This window comes from Symphalangus syndactylus, chromosome 20, assembly GCF_028878055.3.
Source record: "Symphalangus syndactylus isolate Jambi chromosome 20, NHGRI_mSymSyn1-v2.1_pri, whole genome shotgun sequence".
NCBI classification, from domain to species: Eukaryota; Metazoa; Chordata; class Mammalia; order Primates; family Hylobatidae; genus Symphalangus; species Symphalangus syndactylus.
In genome coordinates, this window is record NC_072442.2 from 41,438,042 (window position 1) to 41,464,794 (window position 26,753).

Here is a 26,753-nt window from a genome sequence, read left to right on the forward strand (position 1 = left end):
CGGGTCAGCAGGGCCCAGAGTCAGGGTCCTCCGCTGCCTGAGGCGTCAACATGCCTGCCTGCAATGTGTTTGTGCACGTGTGTGCACACGCGTATGTGGGTAAACACGTCTGTGCACGTGTGTGTTGCTTCTCTGGCCAGGCCCGGCTGCCTCACTCATGTGTGCACCCAGTTCCTCATCACTGTCAGCCCCGAGGCCCAGGGCCAGCATCAGAGCATCTGTGGGTGCTCCCTAACCTCAGCCCTCCCCGCCCAGGGTGGTCCTGGGATACACATAGTGGTGGAGGGGAGTGACTGCTGCTGTTGGATCTCAGAATACAAATGCTAATACTATTACCTAATAGTCTTTTTAGCGTCTCTAATGGTATTGCTTTTTCATTTCTGACATTTTAACTGCGTATTTCTCTCCATGACCCTTGCCTATTCTAGCTAGAGGATCCTGTGGGGAAAGTGCCGGGCACACAGTAGGGGCTCACTCTTCTAGACATGTTATCTAAAACCTGGCTCATCTGTCCTTCCACCCAGGGCCTAGGGGATGCCAAATTCCAGGGGCCAGAAAGAGCTCGGGATAAAATGAACCTGCAAGGGGAGGGCTTTGACCTGGGCTGAGTCTGCCTGTGCCGTCCAACTGGAGTCTCAAGTCCTGAGGCAGGACGTCCAGATGCCCCAGTGCAGGGCCCTCCTGATCAACACCTGCTCCCCTGTACTCATTAGCAAACTCACCCACCCTACTCTCAAAGCACGCTTGGCTCTCGTATCCAGGAGCTCTGCATCTGTAGATTCAGCAACAGCAGATGGAAAATATTCAGAAAATAAATTGGATGGTTATGTTTCTGTTGAACATGTGCAGACTTTGTTCTTGTCATCATTCCCTAAAGAATACAGTATCACAACCATTTTTGTAGCTTCTGCATTGTATTACATTATCATAAATAATCTAGTAATGGTCTAATGTATACGGGAGGATGTGCATAGCTTATATGTAAGTACTACGCCATGTTATATCAGAGACTTGAGCATCCATGGATTTTGGCATTCCCGGGGACCCTAGAACTAATTCTCCGTGGATACCAAGGGATGACTGTATATACTCACTCAGGAAGGCTTCTCATTGGAGGAAGGGCCCAGTTCAGGACAGACAGGGACATCATCCCTGGACTACTGTCCATCCATCCACTCATCCATTGGCACGACCCTCTAGGACTGTCCCAATAACAGCCCTAGCAAGTGGAGACAAGAAAAAAGACTGGCTCAAAAGGTACAGCTTTTTGTGGTCTTGGAAGATGTTGCACCAGTATGAGAATAGTGGGTCAGTTTTCTCCAGGATCCAGAAAGCATATCAGGCAGGCTCGGGGAGAGGAAAGGAGCCCGACCTCTCTAGCAGCCAACAGGCCTGCGGTAGGCTGGGGCTGGCCCTGTTTATCACTTGGGCCTCATGAGGGGAAAAGAAAGAACAGGGGGCAGAGGAGGAGCATGGGGGCAGCTGGTTGCCTAAGGAGAAGGCGCCTCAGGGAAGGGGTATTCGTTTGTTTTCACACTGCTATAAAGAAATACTCGAGACTACATAATCAATAAAGGAAAGAGGTTTAATTGACTCCCAGTTCAGAGAACTTAACAATCATGGCAGAAGGTGAAGGGGAAGCAGGGACCTTTTCCACAAGGCGGCAGGAGGGAGTGAGTGGAGGACCAGGCAGTGCCCCACTTTCAAACCATCACCTCTCCTGAGAACTCCCTCACTATCGGGGAGCAGCAGGGGGGAAACTGTCCCCAGATCCCATCCCCTCCCACCAGGTTCCTCCCTTGACACAGGAGGATTACAATTCCAGATGAGTTCTGAGTGGGGACACAGAGCCAAACCTGTGAGGGTCTCAGTGTATCTTGCAGCTCCCTTGAGGCTGAGTACAGATCTGCTGGCCCTGCTCTATAGCACGTGGGGACTCTCCCTGTGTGCCCCTGTCTGCTCTTCCTGGGGGTAGTGGCTGCTTCCTCAAGAGGAGGGTGGATCTGCTCTCCTGCCCACCCCTCTCCAGGGCCTTTTGAAGCCCTGGCCACGACCTCCCCGGGTAAGGCCAAGACACCGGGCTCCTTGCCCTTCTTGCTGCTTGGGTGACAATCCTGGGGTCATCCATAGGCCCCATCACTGTTCCTGCTTCTAAATGGAGAGTATTTTGGCACATCTTCCTGGCGGAGCCCGGGGCCTCATCCCTGTTATTTATTCTATCTCGGTAAAGCCAGGTGAAGACATCTGGGCAAGGAGATAGTAGAGTGGCCCCCAGGAAGGGTGGGTGGAGGGTGCTGGCCTTCGAACTTGCCTGGACCAGGGTGGGAAGGGGCAAGGTTACCAGGAAGCAGGGCTGTCACGGCTAAAATCAGGAGGCGGTAATAATGCTGGTGGGGGGACAGGGCTGTGTGGTTGGCTTGGGGTGGGACATGAGAGCCAAGGTTTGTCAGCACGCAGAGGGGTGGCTGACTCACGGACTAGGGGCTGTGGAACCCAGTGGTTGCCCTTAGCTCCTGGATCCTGGGAGACTTCTGGAGCCTAGGTATGGGGCAGACAGGGGTAGAGGTGGGAGAGGAGGCCCTGCATGGCAGGGTGCAGGGTAGGAAGCAAGCCAGGGGCCAGTTTGCCTTGGTGGCTCCCATCCCCATCCCCACCCCCAAGCCCACCCCACCCCCACCCTGCTGCAGAGACGGGCCTGGGCTGCTGTCCTCTGCTTTGGCCTCAGCAGATCACAGGATGGGAGCTGGCAGCCCACTTCCTGTGGGCGCACCACTCGAGCCAGCTGCGACCTGCAGTTTCTGCTTCCTGGAGTGTGGGGCGCCCACTCAGGAGAGCACGGCACACCCCACACCCCTCATTTCGAGGATGCTGGGAGGTGGGGACCAAGGTCCTGCAGCCCTGTGCTTGCGCTATGAAAGGTAGCCTAGGAGTCCTGTGTCCGCCCATCCACGTGGGGCCCCAGGAGCCTGAACAGTGGCAGGTAGAGAGATGAGGAGGGAGAGAGAAGAGGAAAAGAAGGAGAGAGAAAGAGAGATGGGGAGAAGGGAGTGAGACAGAGAGAGAGAGGAAGAGGGATAAGGAGAGAGACAGAGGAGGCTGAGAGGAAAAGGAGGAGAGAGAGAGGGAGAGAGATGCAAAAGGCAGAGAGAGAGACAGGGAGAGAAGAGCATGAGTAGGAGGTCAGGTCACTCTCGATCCCAGTTCCCAGTGAAAACCGTAGGTCGCTATCACCTAACTACGCATGCAATAAAGTCTTCTGCCTCCTGCTTACAGCCCGAGAACCCCTTCTCCGAGAGAATAAAATCTTTGACCGTTGCCCTTTCTCACCGGAGTTTGCTTGTGTCTTCTGATGAACTGTGATGTCTCACCTATCGCCTTCCTGGGCTCAAGGATCCATGAAAAGCCGACGCCTCTTTTGGGGAAGCTCTGCAGTGCCTTCATCTCACTAGGCTCCCCAGGAAGCTTGCGAACTTGGCTTGAGCCCTAAGCAGCCGAGTATGTGCCGGGTCTCTGCTTCTCTCTTTCAGTAAGAGGGAGAACCAAGAAAGAGACTGAAGCATGGTCTGCAGAGAAGACACTTGTGCAAACACCAGGAGAATGAGGGGCCTGAGTTGTCTTCATTTCTCCTAAAAACACGCATTTCCTCCCAGGCCACCCTAGTGAGGGCATGAAGCACAGCGTGTGTGTGTGTGTGTGTGTGTGTGTGCAGGTATATGCATGTGTATGTATGTATGTGCGTGTGTGCGTGCAGGTATATACATGTGAATGTATTTATGTATGTGCATCTGTGTGCATGTGTGTGTGTAAGTATATGCATGTGTATGTATGTGCATGTGTGCGTGTGTGTGTGTTGCAGGGCTTTACAGTGGACAGGATGTGGGAGGGCAGCTGCAGCTCCAAGCTGCAAGTCTTTCTGATAGAATGGTTAAGATTCCCTGGACCACAGAAAGAGTGTTTTCATTTGCACCTATTTTTATTAGCATTTAAACCTGTATTCTTCGTAGCATGTAAAGTTTAAGTTGCTTAACTATTCTTAGAAACATTTACATCAGCGGTCTCCAAACTTTTTGGCACCAGAGAGCAGTTTTCTTGAAGACAACTCTTCCATGGACCTGGGAGAAGGGGAAGGGATGATGCAGAGATGGTTCAAGCCCATTACATTTATTGTGTGCTTTATTTCTATTATTATTTCACTGTAATATATAATGAAATAATTACACAACTCACCATAATATAGAATCAGTGGGAGCCCTAAGCTTGTTTTCCTGCAACTACATGGTCCCATCAGGAGGTGATGGGAGACAGTCACAGATCATCAGGCATTAGGTTCTCATAAGGAGCACGCAATCTAGATCCCTGCCATGCGCAGTTCACAGTTGGGTTCTATGAGAACGTAACGGCACCACTCCTCTGACAGGTGGCAGAGCTCATGCGGTAATGCGAGGGATGGGGAGCAGCTGTTTCTACAGATGAAGCTTTGCTCACTGGCTGGCTGCTCACCTCCTGCTGTGTAGCCTGGTTCCTAACAGGTGGGGACCCCTGATTTACCCAGTAAGATAAACACATTATTATGTCAATTGAAATTGTTCACCCTGCACCACCCAAAATTACCTTGCATACCTCACCCACCCAAGGGTGCGGTAGTGCACTTTGGGAGCTGTAGACAGTAAGCCTGGAGCTCCACTGAGCATTCCATCTCTCCACCATCTGTGGGCTAACAGGCTGTGTTAGTTTCCTAGGGCTGTTTTACAGTACCACAGACTGGGCACCTTCAACAACAGAATGTCACCATCTCGCAGTATTGGAGGCCATGGGTCCAAGATCAAGGTGTCAGCAGGGTGGGTCCCTTCTCAGGCTGTGCAGGAAGGCTCTGTTCCAGGCCTGTCTCGTCATGCGTGTATGGACGTCTTCTCCCTGTGACTCTTCATTAAGGGTGATTCTGGCGAGGGCTCTGAAGATCTTCTTTTGAAGATCTCACTGTAGATTGCTTGGGACATGCTGGTCTTGTGTCTGAGCATACATTAGTGAGTATATCTGTGAATAGTGGTTATAAAGTGAATACTAAGCTCCTTTTTTTAAAGAAAAATACTACTTGACCTTTTATTTCATGTTTTGTGTTTTGAGATCTAATTCACGGAACAGATTTTACAGTTTATCTACCTAAATTAAAGGAGTTCAGATATAACTTAACTCCTTTTAAACATATCTTTAGTTATGCTTGATAAGAAAAATTCAAATGAAGATTGTATTCTAGTATAAATTGTTGATTTTATAATGACGTTAAATATTAAAGTTATATATTTTTGTGCCACCCTTTAGGGTGAAGAAAAGTTCACTTTTATTATCGAGGAGTGTGTTAATCCTCGCTCTGTTACCTTGTTGGTTAAAGGACCAAATAAGCATACTCTCACACAAGTCAAGGATGCCATAAGAGACAGACTTCGTGCTATCCAAAATGCCATTGAAGATGGTAAGCTCTTGTGATTGATATGAACCTCACATATATGTGTGTATATATGTATATATACACATACACACACACCTATGTATGCATATATATGTATATATTTTTAGACAGAGTCTTGCTCTGTTGCCCAGGCTTTAGTGCAGTGGTGTGATCTCAGCCCACTGCAACCTCCACCTCCCAGGTTCAAGCGATTCTTCTGCCTCAGCCTCCCAAGTAGCTGGGATTACAGGCGTGCACCCCCACACCCGGCTAATTTTTTGTATTTTTAGTAGAGATGGGGTTTCGCCATGTTGGCCAGGCTGGTCTCGAACTCTTGAGCTCAAGTGATCTGCCCTCCTTGGCCTCCCAAAGTGCTGAAATTACAGGTGTGAGCCACCATGCCTGGCCTTAAAATTTTTTTTTAATTTTATTTTTAAATTTTAATCTATTTATTTATTTTCAGACCAGGTTTTAAAACTGGCTAATTTTTGTATTTTTGGTAGAGATGAGGTTTCTCTGTGTTGCCGAGGTTGGTCCTGAACTCCTGGGCTCAAGGGATCCACTTGCCTTGGCCTCCCAAAGTGCTGGGATTACTGGCATGAGCCACTGCACCTGGCTGCAAACCTCACATATATATATTTTTCTGGAGACAGGGTCTTGCTCTGTCACCCAGGCTAGAGTGCAGTGGCGCAGTCATGGCTCACTGCAGCCTCAAACTCCTGTGCTCAAGTGATCCTCCCACCTCAGCTGGATGATAGGTGCATGCCACCACACCTGGCTAATTAAAAAATTTTTTTTTGTAGAGATGAGGTGTCTCTGTGTTGCCCAGGCTGGTGTTGAACTCCTGGCCTCAAGCAGTTTTCTCCCCTCAGCCTCCCAGAGTGCTGGGATTTGTAGGCATGAGCCACCACATTCAGCCCACGTTGAGCATCTTTTAATGTGCTTATTTGCCCTCCATGTATCTTTGGTGAATTTTCTGTTTAAATCTTTTGCCCTTTTAAAAAATTGGATTGTTGGCTATGCACAGTGGCTCTCACCTGTAATTCCAGCACTTTGGGAGGCCAGGGTGAGAAGACTGCTTGAGCCCAGGAGTTGGAAACCAGCCTGGGCAACATAGCAAGACCATGACTCTATACACACACACAAATAGCCAGGCATGGCGGTCTGTACCTGTAGTTCCAGCTACTTAGGAGGCTGAGGCAGGAATATCACTTGAGCCCCAAGAGTTTGAGGTTACAGTGAGCTATGATCACACCACTGCACTCCGGCCTGGGCGACAGAGAGAGACGCTGTTTCCAGAAAGAAAAAAAAGAAAAGAAAAGAAAAAAATTGCCGGGCGCGGTGGCTCATGCTTGTAATCCCAGCACTTTGGGAGGCCGAGGCGGGCGGATCACGAGGTCAGGAGATCGAGACCACGGTGAAACCCCGTCTCTACTGAAAATACAAAAAAATTAGCCGGGCGTGGTGGCGGGCGCCTGTAGTCCCAGCTACTCGGAGAGGCTGAGGCAGGAGAATGGCGTGAACCTGGGAGGCGGAGCTTGCAGTGAGACGAGATTGCGCCACTGCACTCCAGCCTGGGCGACAGAGCGAGACTCCGTCTCAAAAAAAAAAAGAAAAGAAAAAAATTGTGTTAGTTTTCTATTGTTGAGTTTGAGAGTTCTTTGTATATATGTTGTGTACAAGTGCTTTTTCAGATAGTGATTGGCAAATTTTTCTCCTCGATGGCTTATTTTATTATTAACAGTGCCTTTCAAAGAGAAGTTCTTAATTTTGATGAAGTCTAACTTATTATTTTTATTCTCTCATGGATTATGCTTTTGGTGTGGTATCTAAAAAATCTTTACCTAACCTAGGTTCACAAAGATTTTCCTCTAAAAGTGTTATAGTCTTATGTTTTACATTTAGGTCTGTGATTCATTTTAATTTTTGTATATGGTGCAAGTATGGATACAAGTTCATTTTTTTCATATAAAGGTATCAGATTGTTTTAGTCTGATTTGCTGAAAAGACTTTACTTTCACCACCGAATTGCCTTTTCTCATGTATAAAAAATCCATTTTTCATATTTGTGTGGTTCTATTTCTGTGCTCTTTTTTCTGTTCTACTGATGCATTTGTCTATTTTAATGTTAATATCATACTGTCCTGACAACTGTAGCTTTATAATAAATCTTGAAATCAGTATTGTTAACTCTCATGTTTTTTTTTTTTTTAAGTTATTTTGGTCATTCTAAGTCTTTGGCATTTCCATATGACTTCCATATGAATTTTAGAATCAGCTTGTCAATTTCTACCAAAAAAACTGCTGCTGGGATTTTGATCAGAACTTTTTTTTTTAGAAAGGATCTTACTCTGTCACTCAGGCTGGAGTGCAGTGGTGTGATCATGGCTCACTGCACACTCAACCTGCTGAGCTCAAGTGACTCTCCCACCTTAGCTTCCCAAGTAGCTGGAACCACAAGCATCCACTACCATGCCTGGTTAATTTTTTTTTATTTTCTGTAGAGACAGCGTCTCATTATGTTGTTACCCAGGCTGGTCTCAAACTCCTGGGCTCAAGCGATCCTCCCACCTTGGCCTCCCAAAGTGCTTGGATTACAGGTGTGAGCCACTACACCCCGCTTGATTGGAATTTTATTAAATCTGTAGATCAATTTGGAGATAGTTGATATTTTAATAATGAGCCTTCTAACTCATGAATATCATCCTATCTACTTGAGTCTTCTTGAATTTATCTCAGCAATATTTCATAGTTCTTAGTATATGAGCCTCACACACTTTTTTCCATATTTATCTCTATATATTTCATTCATTTTGTTGCTATTGTATATGTTATTTTTAAAATTTCCATTTCTGATTGTTAGTTGCTAATATAAATATATTTTATTTTTGTACATGGATCTTGAATTCTGCAACCTTGCTAAATCACAATTAGCTTTCTTATAGGCTTCATTGAATTGTCCATATAAGTGATTACATTGTCTGCTAATACAGTTATACTTTTTTCTTTCCAATATGGGTATTTTAAAATTTTCTCCCTGGCCGGGCACGGTGGCTCACGCTTGTAATCCCAGCACTTTGGGAGGCCGAGGCGGGCGGATCACGAGGTCAGGAGATCGAGACCACGGTGAAACCCCGTCTCTACTAAAAATACAAAAAATTAGCCGGGCGTGGTGGCGGGCGCCTGAAGTCCCAGCTACTCGGAGAGGCTGAGGCAGGAGAATGGCGTGAACCCAGGAGGCGGAGCTTGCAGTGAGCCAAGATTGAGCCACTGAACTCCAGCCTGGGTGAAAAAGCGAGACTCCGTCTCAAAAAAAAAAAAAAAAAAAAAAATTTTCTCCCTTATTTCATGGGCCAGAACCTCCAGTATAATGTTGACTAGAAATAATGAGAATGGACATCCTTTCCTCATCGCTGATCTTCGGGGGAAAGCATTCAACCTTTCTCTGTTACGTGTTATGTTAGCTATAGGTTTTTACCAGGCTGAGGAAGTTCTCCCTTCTGCGCCTAGTTTGCTGACAATTTTTAATCAAGAATAAATGCCAGGCTGGGTGCGGTGGCTCATGCCTGTAATTCCAGCACTTTGGGAGGCCGACACGGGTGGATCACCTGAGGTCCACAACACATAGTGAGACCCTGCCTCTACCAAAAAATAAAATAAAATAAAATAAAAAATTTAAAAAATTCACCAGGTGTAGTGGCACGTACCTGTAGCTCCAGCTACTGAAGAGGCTGAGGTGGGAGGATTGCTTGAGCCCTGGGGATCAAGGCTGCAGTGAGCTGTGATCACACCACTGCACTAAAGCCTGGGCAACAGAGCAAGACCCTGTAGAAAGACAGGAAAGATGACCAGGCACGGTGGCTCACGCCTATAATCCCAGCACTTTGGGAGGCTGCAGGCAGGTGGATCACCTGAGGTCAGGAGTTCAAGACTAGCCTGACCAATATGGAGAAACCTCATCTCTACTAAAAATTCAAAATTAGCCAGGTGTGGTGGCGCACACCTGTAATCCCAGCTACTTGGGAGGCTGAGGCAGGAGAATAGCTTGAACTCGGGAGGCAGAGGTTGCGGTGAGCCAAGATGGCGCCATTGCACTCCAGCCTGGGCAACAAGAGCAAGACTCCATCTCAAAAAAGTAATAATAATAATAAAGAAAAATAAAGAAAGAAAGGAAAGGAAAGGAAAGAAAAGAAGGAAAGGAGGAAAGAAGGAAGGAAAGAAAGAAGGAAGGAAGGAAGGAAGGAAAGAAGGAAGGAAGGAAGGAAGGAAGGAAGGAAGGAAGGAAGGAAGGAAGGAAGGATGGGAGGGAGGGAGGGAGATTCTTAACCCAGTCTGAGAGAGTCAAGGCCTCCTGAGGCTACAGCAGCTAAGCTGAGACTCACCGGTGAGTAGGAGCCAGCCAGTAGAGGGGGGCTGTGAGGTGTGGAGGACCTTCCAGGAAGAGGAAAGGCACAAAGGTAGGAATTGTGGGGTCTGCAGAGAACTATAAGCAATTTGTTGGGAGGCCAGGAGTGCTAGAAAGGAGGTAGGAGAGGAAGGACAGGGCCAGGCCTTGTAGGATTTTACTTATGTACATTATATGCCTTTGTGTCATCCAAATACATAACAAAATGCATTCTATACAGCAGGCCTTCCATAAATACTTTCAAAAATGAATACAATGATTTGGCTGGGCGCGGTGGCTCACATCTGTAATGCTAACAGTTTGGGAGGCCGAGGCGGGTGAATTGCCAGAGGTCAGGAGTTTGAGACCAGCCTGGCCAACATGGTGAAACACCGTCTCTACTAAAAAATACAAAAATTAGCTAGGCAAGGTGGCGGGTGCCTGTAATCCCACCTACTTGGGAGGCTGGGACAGGAGAATCACCTGAACCCGGGAGGCAGAGGTTGCAGTGAGCCAAGATTGCACGACTGCACTCCAGCCTGGGCGACAGAGCGAGACTCCATCTCAAAAAAAAAAAAAAAAAAAATACAATGAGATGATGGATTAAATGTTCTCTAAAGTTCTTTCCAGCCCTTGAAAGCCAGTGCTGCCACTCAAGGCAAGAGATTTGAGTTCCAAATATTCCCAAGTCTTTAATGGGACAGTATCAAACCTCATCCGTGGCCTTATCTCACAAGATGTTTGCTCTGTAGAGGTATCTGTTCGGGCAGGAGATAAGACAATGTTAAATTCACCCTAAAGGTTTAAGTTGTACCAGTTGGCTGGGTTTTCTCTGCCCCCCAGGTGAGTTGTCAAAACCAGGCCAGGCCCAGAGACAGTCATGCTGGCAGGGTAAGAACTATGGCCTTTTGCCAGGCGCGGTGGCTCACACCTATAATCCCAGCACTTTGGAAGGCCGGGGGCGGGGGGGGGATCACCTGAGGTTGGGTGTCCAAGACCAGCCTGGCCAACATGGAGAAACCCTGTCTCTACTAAAAAGAAAAAAAAACAAACAAAAAAACAAAATCAGCCAGGCGTGGTGGCGCATGCCTGTAATCCCAGCTACTCAGGAGGCTGAGGTAGGAGAATCACTTGAACCCAGGATGCGGAGGTTGCGGTGAGCCGAAATAGCACCACTGCATTCCAGCCTGGGAAAAAAAGTGAAACTCCGTCTCAAAAAAAAAAAAAAAAAAAAAAAAAAGACTATGGCCTTTTAACCCACAGGGAAGGGTTCAAGATCCAGGAGGAGCCAGATTGAAGCCAGAAGGAATAAGATAACGATTCAGACGGATTGGGCTTACCTCCTCCTCTGAGCTCTGAGGCCAGGTGTTCCTGAGATAGAGGAGAGGGTGGAGAGCTGGTGCCAGAGCAGAAGGCAAAGGAAGACAGCACATTCCTCCGTGGTGAGCTTTCTCTACACAGACATGGGAAGTGAAACGGGGGTTCAATAGGAAGTCAGTAGGAAGAGTTTATCCCCTGCACAACAGTTCATGAATGAAGTCTCGGGCGTCTTCCCTTCTCCCAGCAAGGGGCCCCAGCAGGCCCTCTGCCCGGGATATGGGCCTCCTATATCCCTGACTGCCAATGTCCCCAACAACAATGTGGGACTCACACAGCCACCCCACTCTCCTTGAGGTCAGGGGCAGAACGCTGCCGTCTCATTCGTGAGGGAGTAGTGTATGGGGGGTAGCGGGGCCCTGGGGGCTGCTGGGCTGGGTAGGGTTGGGGTAGCTGGGGATAAGAGTTGTGCTTTTTGGGCTGGAAGTGCTGGGGTTCAGGCTGTGCAGAACCCGCTCCCCGGGATCGGCCCCCTCCATCCAGGGAGTTCCTGAGGGGATGGTGGGACCTTCGGGGACTCGGAGGCCTGCAGGCAGGGGTGGCTGGAGGGGGAGTGACCTCCTCAGGGGGTTGGGGTGGAGTTGGAGCCTCCCCGCTCCCGATCCCTAGCCAAGACTCCCGGTGCTGGGAGTTGCTCTTGAAGGGGAAGCATAGCTTACAGTCGTGGGGGGCACAAAGCGGGCTGGGGGCCTGCGCAGCCCCCCGCCCCGGCCCCCAGAGCCCTGCCGTCCCTGCAGCCGTAGCTGCTCCTGCTTGAGCCGGCGAAGACGACCACGACGGAAGGCAGGGTCCTCCTCCATGAGCCGTGACACCCGCTCCCAGCTTGACAGTGGTGGCGAGGGGGCTGGGCTGACGGCATGCCGTCACTGGGGGCTGCCTCCTCTGCTGCCTCTGATCCTTCAGGCGGGGCCCAGGGGACCTCACCACCTTCTTCATTCTCATCCTTATGATCCTGGGAGGGAGGAGTGAGAGAAAAGGGGAAGGGATGTGAGGAGAGCTGAATCCTCAGGACATGTGGATTCAAGAGGGGCCTGGAGTGGCTGGATGTCAAAGGGTCCAGAGAAAAGCCTGGAGATAAGGAAGCTCGAAAAATAGTGGTTTAGGGCCGGGCACAGTGGCTCACGCCTGTAATCCCAGCACTTTGGGAAGGTGAGGCGGGCGGATCACGAGGTCAAGAGATCAAGACCATCCTGGCCAACATGGTGAAACCCCGTCTCTACTAAAACACAAAAAAAAATTAGCCGGGCGTGGTGGTGCGTGCCTGTAGTCCCAGCTACTCAGGCGGCTGAGGCAGGAGAATCGCTTGAACCTGGGAGGCGGAGGTTGCAGTGAGCCGAGATTACACCACTGCACTCCAGACTGGCAACAGAGCGAGGCTCCGCCTCAGAAAACAAAACAAAACAAAACTGCACACTTTATATCAGTGGGTCTTACACTTCACCATACTTCAGAAACACCCAGAGCTTATTATAAATGCAGATTTGTCCCCAAAGATGTGGATTCAGTAGGTCTGGGGTGGAACCTAGGAATCTGCATTTTTAATTAGCAGCCTGGTGACAGTGAGGCATGTGGTTCATAAACGATATTGAAAAACACCGTGCTATACGTCAATGCAATTTTTTCCAGACTTGGGGAAGGTTAGGCTCTGAGATGGAAGGTTCAGACTCCTAAAGGGAAGAGCTGAGGGAGGAGAGAAGGGAGGGAGAAGGCCGGGCCTACCTGGGCCAGGGGGATGACCCTCTCCATGCGGAGCATGCGGTCCCGCAGGGCCTGCAGCTCCCCGTCCTTGCTGCTGTTCTGCAGCTTCACCTCCTGCAGAATCCCCGTCATGTTCTGCAGCTTCACCTCCTGCAGAATCTCCGTCAGCTTGTCGATGTGGGCCTGGAGGTCCTCCACCTCCGCCCCTCGGGCTCCCTCCTCACTGCCACCACCACTGCCAGCTCCACCTCCTTCCTCCTCACCTACAGTGTCCCAGACATCCCGGGCCACAGCCCTCCAGGCATCTCCGGGGCCTTCTGGCTTGCCATAGGTGCGACACAGCTCCCGCATCTTGAGGGCGGCCAGGGCCTCAATCTCAGCCCGCCCGTGGCGGAAGTCAGCCAGGGCCACCTCGTAGCAGATCTCCTTCACTGCCTGCATCTTCAGGTCAGCCATGGTGGCCCAGCGGGGGTCTTTGCCCTGCAGCCTGCGTCGCTGGGGGATCTGATAAACCCCGCGAGGGCCCCTGCGCTTGCCACTGCTGGGCAGGCCACAGCGTTTGACAATGGTCTGGACCGTGGTGGGCGGCAGCTGCTCCCGCAAGGAGGAGATGAGCCTCCAGCTCACTTCACAAGAGCGCTTGTCAGAGTCATCCCCACTGTCTGAGTCCACATACTGCGGCCAGAGAAAGAAAGAGGAAGAGAGGGCTAAGGACATCCAGAGCCCACGTGTCTTGGCTCAGTGTGTCCTAAGGACACTGGAAACACGCCCATCAGGGAGCCTGGGTTCAAGTCCTGCTCCACCCCAACAGCACACCCTTGGGCAGACTGCTTAACGCTGCTTCTCTAGACAACAGAGATAACGACAGGCTCTACCTCCCAGATCCATTTGGAGTACTTAGAACCATGGCTGGCACCAAGAAAGTTACCGTAAGTATTAGTTGTAGCTAATCAAGTGCGGAACTTTGTGCAAGACTTAAAAGACCATTGAGGGGTGGTGGCTCGTGCCTGCAATCCCAGCATGTTGGAAGGCCAAGGCAGGAGGATCACTTGAGCCCAGGAGCTGAAGACCAGCCCGGGCAATGTAGTGAGACCCCCATCTCTACAAAAAATAAAAAATGTAGCCAGGTATGGAAGTGCACACCTGTGATCCCAGCTACTCAGGAGGTTGAGGTGGGAGGACTCCTTGAACCCAAGGAGTTCGAGGCTGCAGTGAGCTATGATCAGGCCACTGCACTCCAGCCAGGGTGACAGAGCAAGATCTGTCTCAAAAACAAAACAGAAATCCATGGCCGGGTGCAGTGGCTCATGCCTGTAATCCCAGCATTTCGGGAGGCTGAGGCAGGCGGATCACCTGAGGTCAGGAGTTCAGAGTTTGTCTGTCTGTGGTGACTGTGTCCTGGTGGCTTTGTTCATGCTGATTTCTCTGCTCAGAAAGCTGTCTCTTCCAACTCTACCTTTTTTTTTTTTTTTTTTATAGACAGGATCTCCTGTGCCAGGCTGGAGCACAGTGGCACAATCATGGCTCACTGCAACCCCCCTGGGCTCAAGCAGTCCTACTGCTTCAGCCTCCCAAGTAGCTGAGACTACAGGTGCGTACCACCACATCCAGGTAATTTTTCTATTTTTTTAGAGACGAAGTCTCTCTATGTTGCCCAGGTTGGTCTCGAACTCCTGGACTCAAGAAATCTGCCTGTCTTGTCCTCCCAAAGTGCTGGCATTACAGGCGTGAGCTACCACTTCTTCCCGCTTTCACTTTTTCCCATCCTAAAATATCCTTTGGCATTTGCTTCTGAAAGAGAGGTTCCTTGACCAACAACCTAACTGAGAGCTTGTTAGAAATGAAGACTCTCAGACACCATCTCAAAGCTAGTGAATGGGAATCTGCATTTGAATAAGATCCACAGTAAAGTTTGAGACATAGTAACTTAGGCCATTTCACAGGCTACCTCCTTGAGGCATCCGAAATCTTTTAAAATCCTTGTAATGAGATAACGTTTTTCCTCTTTTGAACTCTTCATTCATTCTTTGCTGGTACTTCTCTCTGGGCACTTTATTTCACCTTGAATTGTGGTTAATTATGCACAAGGCTTAGTTTTCCTGTTAGGTTGTGAGGTCTCTGAAGGCAGTAACAGTGGAATCTCCACTTTGATGAATTAGTTGGCTTGCGAACATTCACACACACACATACATATACCCACCCAAATCTAGGTGGTACTGGTGTTTTAGTTGATCCTCAGAATTTTGCAAGGATTCAAATATAAATGGACTTTCAAATGTGAATGCCATGCATGGGCAAGATCTGTTGCGATTATTTTTACTTAATAAAACAAGCATACAACTATTTTTTATGTCATGAAAATCTTTAATATAATTTTCTTTTCTTTTCTTTTGTTTTTTTAGAGACAGAATTCCACTTTTGTTGCCCAGGCTGGAGTGCAATGGCCTGATCTCGGCTCACCGCAACCTCTGCCTCTCAGGTTCGAGAGATTCTCCTGCCTTAGCCTCCAGAGTAGCTGGGATTACAGGCATGCGCCACCACGCCCGACTAATTTTGTATTTTTAGTAGAGACGGGGTTTCTCCATGTTTGTCAGGCTGGTCTCAAACTCCCCACCTCAGGTGATCCGCCCTCCTCAGCCTCCCAAAGTGCTGGGATTACAGGCGTGAGCCACTGAGCCCGACTAATAGAATTTTCTTTACCTTTGTCTGGGGCTGTGTGATAAAATTATATCTTCATCTGTAAATTGCAGAGTAGGAAGAGGGCTAGCCTAAATTATTTAAAAACAGCTGGTTACCTGTAATATTCTATAAAAACTCCAGGGAGCCTGGGTGCGGTGGCTTATGCCTGTAATCCCAGCACTTTGGGAGGCCAAGGCAGGTGGATAACTTGAAGTCAGGAGTTCGAGACCAGCCTGGCCAACATGATGAAACACTGTCTGTACTGAAAATACAAAAATTAGCCAGGTGTGGTGGTGCGCATCTGTAGTCCTTGCTACTTGGGAGGCTGAGGCAAGAGAATCGCTTGAACCTGGGAGGTGGAGTTTGCAGTGAGCCAACATCGCACCACCACACTCTAGTCTGTGCGACAGAGCGAGACTCTGTCTCAAAAAAACCCTCAACAACTAAAAAACAAACAAAAAAAACCTCCAGGGAAGGAGATTTCACAGATTCCTTTGACTGAAACAATATTTTTTTGGTGGGGAGGGGATGGAATATTGCTCTGTCGCCCAGGCTGGAGTGCAGTGGTGCAATCTCGTCCCACTGCAACCTCTGCCTCTGGGTTTCAAGCGATTCTCCTGCCTCAGCCTCCCAAGTAGCTGGGATTACAGTTATGTACCACCAAGCCCAGTTGCTAATTTTTGTATTTTTAGTGAAGATGGGGTTTCACCATGTTGGTCAGGCTGATCTCAAACTCCTGAGCTCAAATGATCCACTTGCGTTGGCCTCCCAAAGTGCTAGGATTACAGGCATGAGCCACAATGCCCGGCCTAGATTTTTTCATAAAATTATTAAGTTAGGCTGGGCATGGTGGCTCATGCCTATAACCCTAACACTTTGGGAGGCTGAAGTGGAATTATTGTATGAGGCCAGGAGTTCAAGACCAGCCTGGGTAACATGGCAAGACTCTGTCTCTACAAAATTAAAAAAAAAAAACAAAACAATAATTATCCGGGCATGGTGGCGCATGCCTGTAGTCCCAGCTACTTGGGAGGCTGAGGCAGAAGGATCACTTGAGTCCAAGAGTTTGAGGTTGCAGTTAGCTGTGACTGAGCCACTGCACTCCAGCCTGGGCATCAGAGTGAGACCCTGTCTCTCTCTAAAAAAAAAAAAAAGAAAAAAGGAAAGAAAGCAAATTACTTTGAAATTCCCACAAGAAATCAGTGTTCACTGCAGAAAAATATAAAAATTACACACAAGTCTCTCTATTCTCCCCATATCAATCCAATATTTCTACCAGGAGGTAACTGCCTATAACACTTTAGTATATTTCCTTCCTAAAGGACTCTTTCCTGGCCAGGAAAGATACATATATATCATCATTTTTACTAGCTACGTAGCATTTCACTATAAAGATATATCATACGAATTTGTTTAATTGGTTCTGCATCATTATTAGATTGTTTCCAGTTTTTTCCTTTCTTTCTTTTTTTTTTTTGAGACCAAGTGTCACTCTATTGCGCAGGCTGGAGTGCAGTGGCGCGATCTCCGCTCACTGCAACCTCCACATCCCAGGTTCAAGCGATTCTTCTGCCTCAGCTTCCTGAGTAGCTGGGATTACAGGCGCATGACACTGTGACTGGCTAATTTTTGTATTTTTAGTAGAGGCGAGGTTTCACCATGTTGTCCGGGCTGGTCTCAAACTCCTGACCTCAAGTGATATGCCTGCTTGGGCCTCCCAAAGTGCTGGGATTACAGGCGTGAGCAAACACCTAATTCTTTTCTTTTTAAACAATGCTGCAATCATCACTTTGTATATTCTTTTAGGATAAACTTTCAAAAGTTAATGTTTTTTAATTTTTTTTTTTTCCCCAAAGGATTCAGGAATAAGAAATGCTCCTGGTACTATTCTTGCTACTCTGCATTTATAAAATTACCTTTTGAAACGTATAGCCTTCAAAGAACCAAGAGATCATCCCAATGGCTCTTAATTATCATCATTGTCATCATCATCATATCATCATCATCCCATTTCTGGTTTTAAGATATATATATATATATATATATATATATATATATTTTTTTTTTTTTGAAACGGAGCCCTGCTCTGTCGCCCAGGCGTGATCTGGGCTCACTGCAACCCCTGCCTTCTGGGTTCCAGCGATTGTCTGGCCTCAGCCTCCGAGTAGCTGGGACTACAGGTACATGCCACCATGCCCGGTTTCACCATGTTGGCCAGGCTGGTCTCGAACTCCTGACCTCAGGTGATCTACCCGCCTCGGCCTCCCAAAGTGCTGGGATTACAGGTGTGAGCCACCGTGCCCAGCCAGGATTCAATTTTTTTTTTTTTTTTTTTTTGAGACAGAGTCTCGCTCTGTCGCCCAGGCTGGAGTGCAGTGGCGCTATCTCGGGTTACTGCAAGCCCTGCCTCCCGGGTTCACGCCATTCTCCTGCCTCAGCCTCCTGAGTAGCTGGGACTACAGGCGCCCACCACCGCGCCCGGCTAATTTTTTGTATTTTTAGTAGAAAGGGGTTTCACCATGTTAGCCAGGATGGTCTTGATCTCCTGACCTCGTGATCCACCCGCCTCGGCCTCCCAAAGTGCTGGGATTACAGGCGTGAGCCACTGCGCCCGGCCCAGGATTCAATTTTTATGAGGAAGTTAGAGTAGTCAAAATCATAGACACAGAAAGTAGAATGATGATTGCCTGGGCCTGGAGGGAGAGGGGAATGGAGAGTTACTTTTTTTTTTTGAGATGAAGTCTCACTCTATTGCCCAGGCTGGAGTGCAGTGGCGCGATCTCAAGCACACTGCAACCTCCGGCTCCTGGGTTCAACCGATTCTCCTGCTTCAGCCTCCTGAGTAGCTGGAACTACAGGTGCCTGACACCACGCCCAGCTAATTTTATATTTTTAGTAGAGACGGGGTTTTACCATGTTGGCCACGCTGGTCTCAAACTCCTGACTTCAGGTGATCCACCCGCCTCAGCCTCCCAAAGTGTTGGAATTATAGGTGTGAGCCACCGCGCCCGGCCAGTGTTACTGTTTAATGGGTACACAATTTCAGTTTCTGGAGACAGGATGTGGTGATGGTTGCACAACATTATGAATGTATTTAATACCACTGAACTGTACATGTGGACATAGTTAAGGTGGTAAATTTTACATGTATTTTACCACAATTAAAAATGCATTTAAGGCCGGGCGTGATGGCTCACATCTGTAATCCCAGCACTTTGGGAGGCTGAAATAGGCAGATTACATGAGGTCAGGAGTTTGAGACCAGCCTGACCAACATGGTGAAACCCCATTCCTACTAAAAAAAAAAAAAAAAATTAGCCAGGCATGGTGGCGCACGCCTGTAATCCCAGCTACTCGGGAGGCTGAGGGAGGAGAATTGCTTGAACCTGGGAGGTGGAGGCTTCAGTGAGCTGAGATCACGCCACTGCACTCCAGCCTGGGCAACAGAGTGAGATTCCATTTCAAAAAAAAAAAAAGCATTTTAAAAAAGAGATTATAACTGTTAAGTAGGATAAAAATTAAATAAAAATAAATAAATAAAAAAGAGAGTACATATAAAAATGCAGTTTTGGCTGGTGCAGTGGCTCACGCCTGTAATCCTAGCACTTTGGGAGGATGAGGCAGGTGGATCACTTGAGTCCAGGAGTTTGAGACCAGCTTGGGCAATGTGGTGAGACCCCTGTCTCTACAAAAGATTAAAAAATATTAGCCGGTCCTGGTGGTGTATGCCTGTAATCCCAGCTACTCGGGAGGCTGAGACAGGAGAATCGCTTGAACCCAGGAGGCGGAGATTGTGGTGAGCTGAGACGGCACCATCGCACTCCAGCCTGGGCAACAAGAGCAAAACTCCATCTCCAAAAAAAAATAAAATAAAAATTACCACCTGCCTGTAGTCCCAGCTATTCAGGAGGTTGATGTGAGAGAATGGCTTGAGCCCAGGAGGTGGAGGCTGCAGTGAGCTTAGATTGCTCCATGGCACTCTCCAGCCTGGGTGACAGAGTGAGAACCTGTCTCAAAAAAAAAAAAAAAAAAAAAAAAATCTGGTCTCATTGGCTCACGCCTGTAGTCCCAGCACTTTGGGAGGCTGAGGAGGGAAGATCTCTTGAGCCCAGGAGTTTGATTGAGACCACCCTGGGCAACGTAGAGAGACTCTGTCTCAATTAAAAAAAAAAAACATATATATACACACATATATATATACATATATACGTATATATACACGTATATATATATATATACACATATATATATTTGAAAAAAAATCTCCACAAAGGATACAAAAATTTAGCCAGGCACGATGGCATGTGCCTGTGGTCCCAGCTACTGGGGAGGCTGAGGTGGGAGGATTACTTAAGTCCAGGAAGCAGAGGTTGCAGTGAGCCATGATCACGTCACTGAACTCTAGCCTGGGTGACAGAGTGAGACCCTGTCTCAAAAACAAACCAAAAAAGATGCAGTTTTTAGACAAATACAATTTAAAATATTTGGAGATGTGATTGTAAATAGGTCTAAGTAGGCTCAAAGTCCACTAAACATGGTTGCTAAAATTTATTAGATTCATAAAATAGAACATTAAGATTTTTAACCTGAATTTGGAAGCTTAAGGGAAAACTTGGATTTTAATGTGTAAGTCTAATAAACCAAATATTAAAAGGAAAAAGAATATGTCACTTAAAATTATCATAGGAAAGTGACAGAAAATCCTAAATTACAGTACTTTAAACAAGATAGAAGCTTATTTTCCTCACATAAAGTCCTGAGATAAGCAGTCAGGACTGGTGTGACAGCTCCACAATCATCTGAAACCCAGGCTCCTTCTATCTTGTTGAGCTGCATTCTCAACCTGTGGCTTCCACCTCTTGGCCCAAGGTGGCTGCTTAAGCTCAAGCCATCATGTGCACATCTCAGCTGGCAGGAAGCGGGGAAGAAGGGACCCCTACACACATACACTTCAAAGACCAGAACTTAGTCACATGGTCACTACCAATGGGAAAATATTTTGGAAGGCCCTGTGCCCAGCTAAAAAATAGCAGATTCTATCATTATATAGGAAGAGAGGAGCAGGGCACAGAGGCTCACACCTGTACAGGCAGATCATTTGAAGTCAGGAATTTGAGATCAGCCTGGCCAACACGGTGAAACCCCGTCTTTACTAAAAATACAAAAATTAGCTGCCGTGGTGGTGAGCACCCATAATCCCAGCTACTCGGGAGGCTGAGGCAGAATTGCTTGAGCCTGGGAGGTGGAGGTTGCAGTGAGCAGAGATCGTGCCATCGCACTCCAGACTGGGCAACAGAGTGAGACTGTGTATCAGACAAAAACAAAAACAAAAACAAAAAGAAGGGAGGAGCAGATATCAGGTATGACAGCAGTCCCTGTAAAAGGTAAGCACATTTTTCATTTTTGATACATTTTATCTTCTGTTTCCCGTCCCTTAATCAACAGCCTTTTAATGTCTACCTTAATCTAACAACAACCTAAACCAATTTCCTGTTGTTCTTGATAGAGAAGAAGCATAATTGACATGTCTTTTATATAATTGAAAACAAATCTACTTCTAACTTCCCTTCTTTAGACAAAGTAGTTTCCTTTCTAGCTTGACTTGCTTCAAGTTTCCAAACCTTATTCCAACCTGAGATATTTCTCATCTTTTATTGATGTTGCTTTACTTTGGTCCCTGGTCCCTAAGTTTGTTATCTCTTTTTCCTACAAAATTATACTTGTTTAAATTGAATTGAATTGAAATATAGTGACTTCATCCTATACTTTTGTTTATTTACTTTAAATACTAAGAGTAAAGCTGAACAATTGATGGGTTTTTAACTTCCCTTTTGTCCTCCTTGTTTTTTTTTTTTTGAGACGGAGGACAGAGTCTCACTCTGTTGCCCAGGCTGGATTGCAGTGGCACGATCTTGGCTTACTGCAAACTCAGCCTCCCAGGTTCACACCATTCTCCTGCCTCAGCCTCCCATGTAGCTGGGACTACAGGCGCCCGCCACCATGCCCAGCTAATTTTTTGTATTTTTAGTAGAGACGGGGTTTCACCATGTTAATCATGATGGTCTTGATCTTCTGGCCTCGTTATCCGTCTGCCTCAGCCTCCCAAAATTCTGGGATTACAGGCGTGAGCCACCGCGCCCAGCCTGTCCTCCTTGTTTTTATTAAAAAGACGGATATTTTCTTTTCTTTCTTTCTTTTCTTTTTTTTGAGATGGAGTTTCGCTCTGCCGCCCAGGCTGGAGTGCAATGGCACGATCTTGGCTCACTGCAACCTCCACCTCCCAGGTTCAAGGATGCTCCTTTCTCAGCCTCCTGAGCAGCAGGGACTACAGGTGGGCGCCACTATGCCCAGCTAATTTTTGTATTTTTAGTAGAGACAGTGTTTCACCATGTTGGCCAGGCTGGTCTCAAACTCCTGACCTCAAGTGATCCACCTGCCTCAGCCTCCCAAAGTGCTGGGATTACAGGCGTGAGCCACCGTGCCCGGCTAAAATGGGAATATTATGAGAATTGAGTTAATGTACAAAAGTGCTTAGCGCAGCATCAGTGTTCAGTAAATGGTAGGAATAACATTATTAAAGCCATGAAAGAGTGAAAATCTCCCCTCTGCTCTTTGACTAGGAAAGGAAGCAAGCTCCTTTTCATGTACAGGGCAATGCACCTTTGTTTTACAAGGACTATGTCTCCCCAGTTAAAGAAAAATTTAAGTAGAGTATGGGGACCTCCTGCAGTTCTATAAAAACCAAGTCTTTGACCTATGGATTGGAGAGTTATACACCATACACGAGATTTCAAATCGCTAGCCTGGGAGTTTTCACATTGCTAGCCTGTGACCACTATTGTAATTTAAACATAAAAGAGATCGTTTTATGTTGAGATGTTTAATAATATGAAATAATGATATTATAAATTTTGTAGTAACTGTTTAAAGTGGTGAATCGGGGAGGTTTTTTTTTGTTTGTTTTTTTTGTTTTTTTGGTTTTTTTTTTTCCAGTTCTTTACATGGTTTCTGACTTACTTGAGCTTGAAGTCATCCACAGTGAGCCTGGCATTGTGGATCTAATACGGAATGTTGGCATTTTCCAAAGTAACATTTGTTACCTTCAAGGGAGGAAAAGGAACCATATAATTCAACAAAATATGTTGGGTGCCATTAGGTTCAGATTATATACTTTATGGATTTCAACAATTATAAGTTTGTCAATCATAATTATATTTGTACTAGTCATGGTGGCTCATGCCTATAGTCCCAGCACTTTGAGAAGCTGAGGCTGGAGGATCACCTGAGTCCAGGAGTTCAAGATCAGCTTGAACAACATAGTGAGACCCCATCTCTACAGAAAAAAATTTAGCTGGGAATGGTGGCACATGTCTGTAGTCCCTACTTGGGAGGCTGACATGGGAGGATTGTCCAAGTCTGGGAGGGTGAGGCTGCTATGATCGTGCCACTACACATTAGCAAGGGCAACAGAGCTAGACTCTGTCTCAAAAAAGTTATATTTGTTAAAATAAGCAGTGTATTTAATTTTTTCTGGGACTATTACAGAACTTTTCAGCTAAGTATATTTTTTAGAGCTTCTGAAATAAGGATAAATGTTTCTCTTTCAAATGAATGTTGAGCCATTTCATATTAATTTGTATGCACATTAGACATTTTTCTCGACATTAGATGCATTAATTAATCAGATACAATATATGTTGGCCAGGAGAAAGGGTTGTATTTTCTACGTTTAAGACAACTGAGATTTAAGGTGCTTGATAGTGTTGTAATATTTGCTATAGTCTCAAGGTTGACCATCAATTTTTTCCCCCAAATTGTCATGCCATCTTTTTATTTTGAGTGCAAGGTCAGCACTGGCATTTTCCAGGCAATGTAACTTGTCAAGGTAGTAGGCCTGGCATTTGTTTAAATTCTGTGTGGTTTTCCTCTCATTACTTGAAAGAAGGCCGCCACCATCAGAGTAACTAGAATTTCACAGGCCCCTATTTGGTCCAGTACTCATGCTACTCCACCCTCTGCCAGGACCCAACCTACCCTCAACACCATAAAAGCCACCAGAAGGCCCACTACCACGGCCCTCTGTGCTCTCTTGAGCCCCCTACAATGACATAGGTACCCCCTGAGCCTTAACAGACTCGCAGCCACTTTCAGTGCTGCGGTGCTGCCACAACCCGGAGGAACAAGCCACTGTGTGGAGGTGTAGCAGAGATCTAAGGTTAAAGTATAGTCCCAAAGTCAGTGCATTATGGGGACCATTATGGAGCCTATTTACTATCTATCATCTATCTATATCTATCTATCATCTGTCTATCTATCTATCTATCTATCTATCTATCTATCTATCTATCTATCTAATCTATCAACTAATCAATCTATCATCTATCTATCATTATCTGTGTAAAGTTACATCATCTTGAATGAATTTTTTTAAAGTATAGGTTTTTTTTTTTTTTAGTTAACAATCTCTTCACCTCTTATTTTAGTGATTGATGAGCCATATATGCTCAAGTGCTATCTCATCAGAGTGTTGGGTACATAAAAGAAAACTGTGTGTGGGCAGGAAAAACAGAGAGGACCATCATTTCATGAATTCATCTTTTGAACCATGAGGCCGAGGCGGGTGGATCACGAGGTCAGGAGATCGAGACCATCCTGGCTAACACAGTGAAACCCCGTCTCTACTAAAAATACAAAAAAATTATCCGGGCGTGGTGGCGGGCGCCTGTAGTCCCAGCTACTCGGAGAGGCTGAGGCAGAAGAATGGCGTGAACCCGGGAGGCGGAGCTTGCAGTGAGCCGAGATCGCGCCACTGCACTCCAGCCTGGGCGACAGCGAGACTGTGTCTCAAAAAAGAAAAAAAAATAGTTTAGGTGAAAAGAACTGATTTCTGAGATAACTCTTGATAATCTTTTTTTCAGGATCAAGTAATGTTAATTTTATGCCCTATATATTGCATCTTTTGCTGATACCAAACCTTTAATGGTTTTTTTTTTGAGTGGGAGTCTCGCTCTGTCGCCCAGGCTGGAGTGCAGTGGCGCAATCTCGGCTCACTGCAAGCTCCGCCTCCCGGGTTCACGCCATTCTTCTGCCTCAGCCTCTCCGAGTAGCTGGGACTACAGGCGCCCGCCACCACGCCCGGCTAATTTTTTGTTTTTTGTTTTTTTTAAAGTAGAGACGGGGTTTCACCGTGGTCTCAATCTCCTGACCTCGTGATCCGCCTGCCTCGGCCTCCCAAAGTGCTGGGATTACAAGTGTGAGCTACCGCGGCCGGCCCTTTAATGGTTTAAAGTGTGGGTTTAGGCCGGGCGCGGTGGCTCACGCCTGTAATCCCAGCACTTTGGAAGGCCGAGGCAGGTGTATCACTTGAGGTCACGAGTTCGAGACCAGCTTGGCCAACATGGCAAAACCTCATCTCTACTAAAAATACAAAAAATTAGCTGGGCGTGGTGGCAGGTGCCTGTAAACCCAGCTACTTGAAGGCTGAGGCAAGAGAATTGCTTGAACCCGGGAGGTAGAGGTTGCAGTGAGCCGAGATTGTGCCATTGCGCTCCAGCCTGGGTGACAGAGCAAGACTCTGTCTCCAAAAAAAAAAAAGGGTCTATAGAATCTTCACATTTTAGAGCTGGAAAGGATCATGGAGATAATCTCCGATTTTCTCATTCTAAAGAAGAGTAAATGAAATTAAAAAATTGTGGGTGTGACTTGTCTAAGACCACATCTTAACCAAGGAGTGGTATTGTTTCTGTTTAATGTAGTCCTTACGATTGTGTTAGTGTTCAGGCTGTGTCAGAAGTAGAGCAAGGCCAGTAGAGTATGAGGACCCACAAGTCTGCGCGGCAGTTGCCTTTTGGCCTAATTGAGGTCAGAAACATGTTGATGCCCTCAGAAGAGATTTCCCCTGAAGGTCCCTCCTTTCCTTATTCCTCCTGGGAAAGGATATGGAAATTTCTATCATAGGAAGAGAAAAAGTGGCGGGCAAAGGACATCATCACCTTCTTTCTGTACCCACAATACTCTGTATGTGCCTTTATTATTCTACTTATCATATTTATCTTGAGGAAGTTTAACAAATCACACGCAACATAACGCTCCCACCCAGAGATTGATAATTCATTCCCTTCCCTGCCAAGCACCACTGCAAATAAATTGTTACTATTGGGAATATTTTGTGTCCTTGAGCTGCTTTACGAAAAAAATATTGAGAACCCCTGATAAGCAATTTGGAGCTTCAGATTGCTTTTGAGTGGGCCAGTGACTCAAGAAAAGCATTGCTTCAGGAAGATTAGCCTGTTGGAAGTATTCTAATTGGTTTGGGAGAGACGAGCAAGGGAATCGGTTAGGAAAATGTTAGTGTCTAGATAATGTCATCATGGACACAGAAAAAATAAGCCAGTTGAAAGAGTAATAATTATTATTTGATTATTGATTGGATATTGAGGTGGTCAAGACCAAGAAAGTGGCAGAATAGGAAAGCCAGGAGAAAGAGTGGTTTAGAAGTGCAGATACTGAATCGGAAATGATGGTTGTACATTCTCATGGTCAGCTTTTTGCTTCAATTTCTTTAACATGTATTGGTGCAGGCTTCACAGAGCAGAAAACACTCCTGGATGCATACTGTTAGCTGTTCAGAAACTTTCTGGACTTTCTTCCAATCCTTCTCTTTGTTCACTGCTGCCTGTTCACTGCTGCAGGTAAGGTAGGAGGAAAGAGAATATCTCAGGTGGGATCTGGTAATAAAATAAGAGGAGATCTAGTTATCTGTGGCAGCCTTATCTATTGCAACTACAGAAAACAGCTCACTTCTCTCCTGCCTGTCTCCTCATTAGATAAAAGGAAAGATTATGGGGGCAGTGGGTGGGAAGAGTAGTTAAGTTACAGGAGTTAACAGAGTTAAGTAACTATGATGATGAGCTCTTTCCCTGAAGAGCCAAGCCTGTGTGCCAAGGTGGGGCCGCTTTTGCTCAGTGTGAGAGAGGGTGTTTCCTCCATCTCTGGGGAGGAGTAGAGGAACCAGTACCTGCTGAGGTTTCCATCATTGTAGGTGGATCTTTGTTTTGCTGCCCTCTTCCTCTCTGCCACCCCCTGCCAGCTATCCTGTGTTCTGAAGTTGCTGCCTGGTACCCCAAAGCCACATTCCAGTTTAGTTTGTCCTCCTCTGACTTGCTCCAT

At 46.8% G+C, this 26,753-nt stretch overlaps 1 protein-coding gene across 1 annotated transcript; it reads right to left on the reverse strand.

Moving 5' to 3' along the window:
- Nucleotides 1-3,949: 3,949 nt before the first annotated feature.
- Nucleotides 3,950-26,753, reverse strand: LOC129469647 (kinesin-like protein KIF1C). Its single transcript, XM_063628404.1, has 9 exons — nt 26,602-26,753; nt 23,619-23,682; nt 13,053-13,580; nt 12,927-13,016; nt 11,171-12,159; nt 9,154-9,271; nt 6,617-6,735; nt 4,790-5,010; nt 3,950-4,112 (listed from the first exon to the last, which is right to left on the reverse strand). Exons 1-5 carry the CDS (start codon nt 26,751-26,753, stop codon nt 11,863-11,865), a joined length of 1,131 nt encoding a protein of 376 aa, XP_063484474.1. The 3' UTR covers nt 3,950-4,112; nt 4,790-5,010; nt 6,617-6,735; nt 9,154-9,271; nt 11,171-11,862.

Bases quoted from the DNA above. Each gene is read 5' to 3' on its own strand.
- LOC129469647 (XM_063628404.1), bottom strand. From the start codon at position 26,753: ATGGAGCAAGTCAGAGGAGGACAAACTAAACTGGAATGTGGCTTTGGG. The intron at 13,017-13,052 runs GTGAAGCTGCAG...ATTCTGCAGGAG, and splicing joins TGACGGAGATTCTGCAGGAG to GTGAAGCTGCAGAACAGCAG. The intron at 12,160-12,926 runs GTAGGCCCGGCC...CCTCCCTCCCAG, and splicing joins GGGTCATCCCCCTGGCCCAG to GATCATAAGGATGAGAATGA.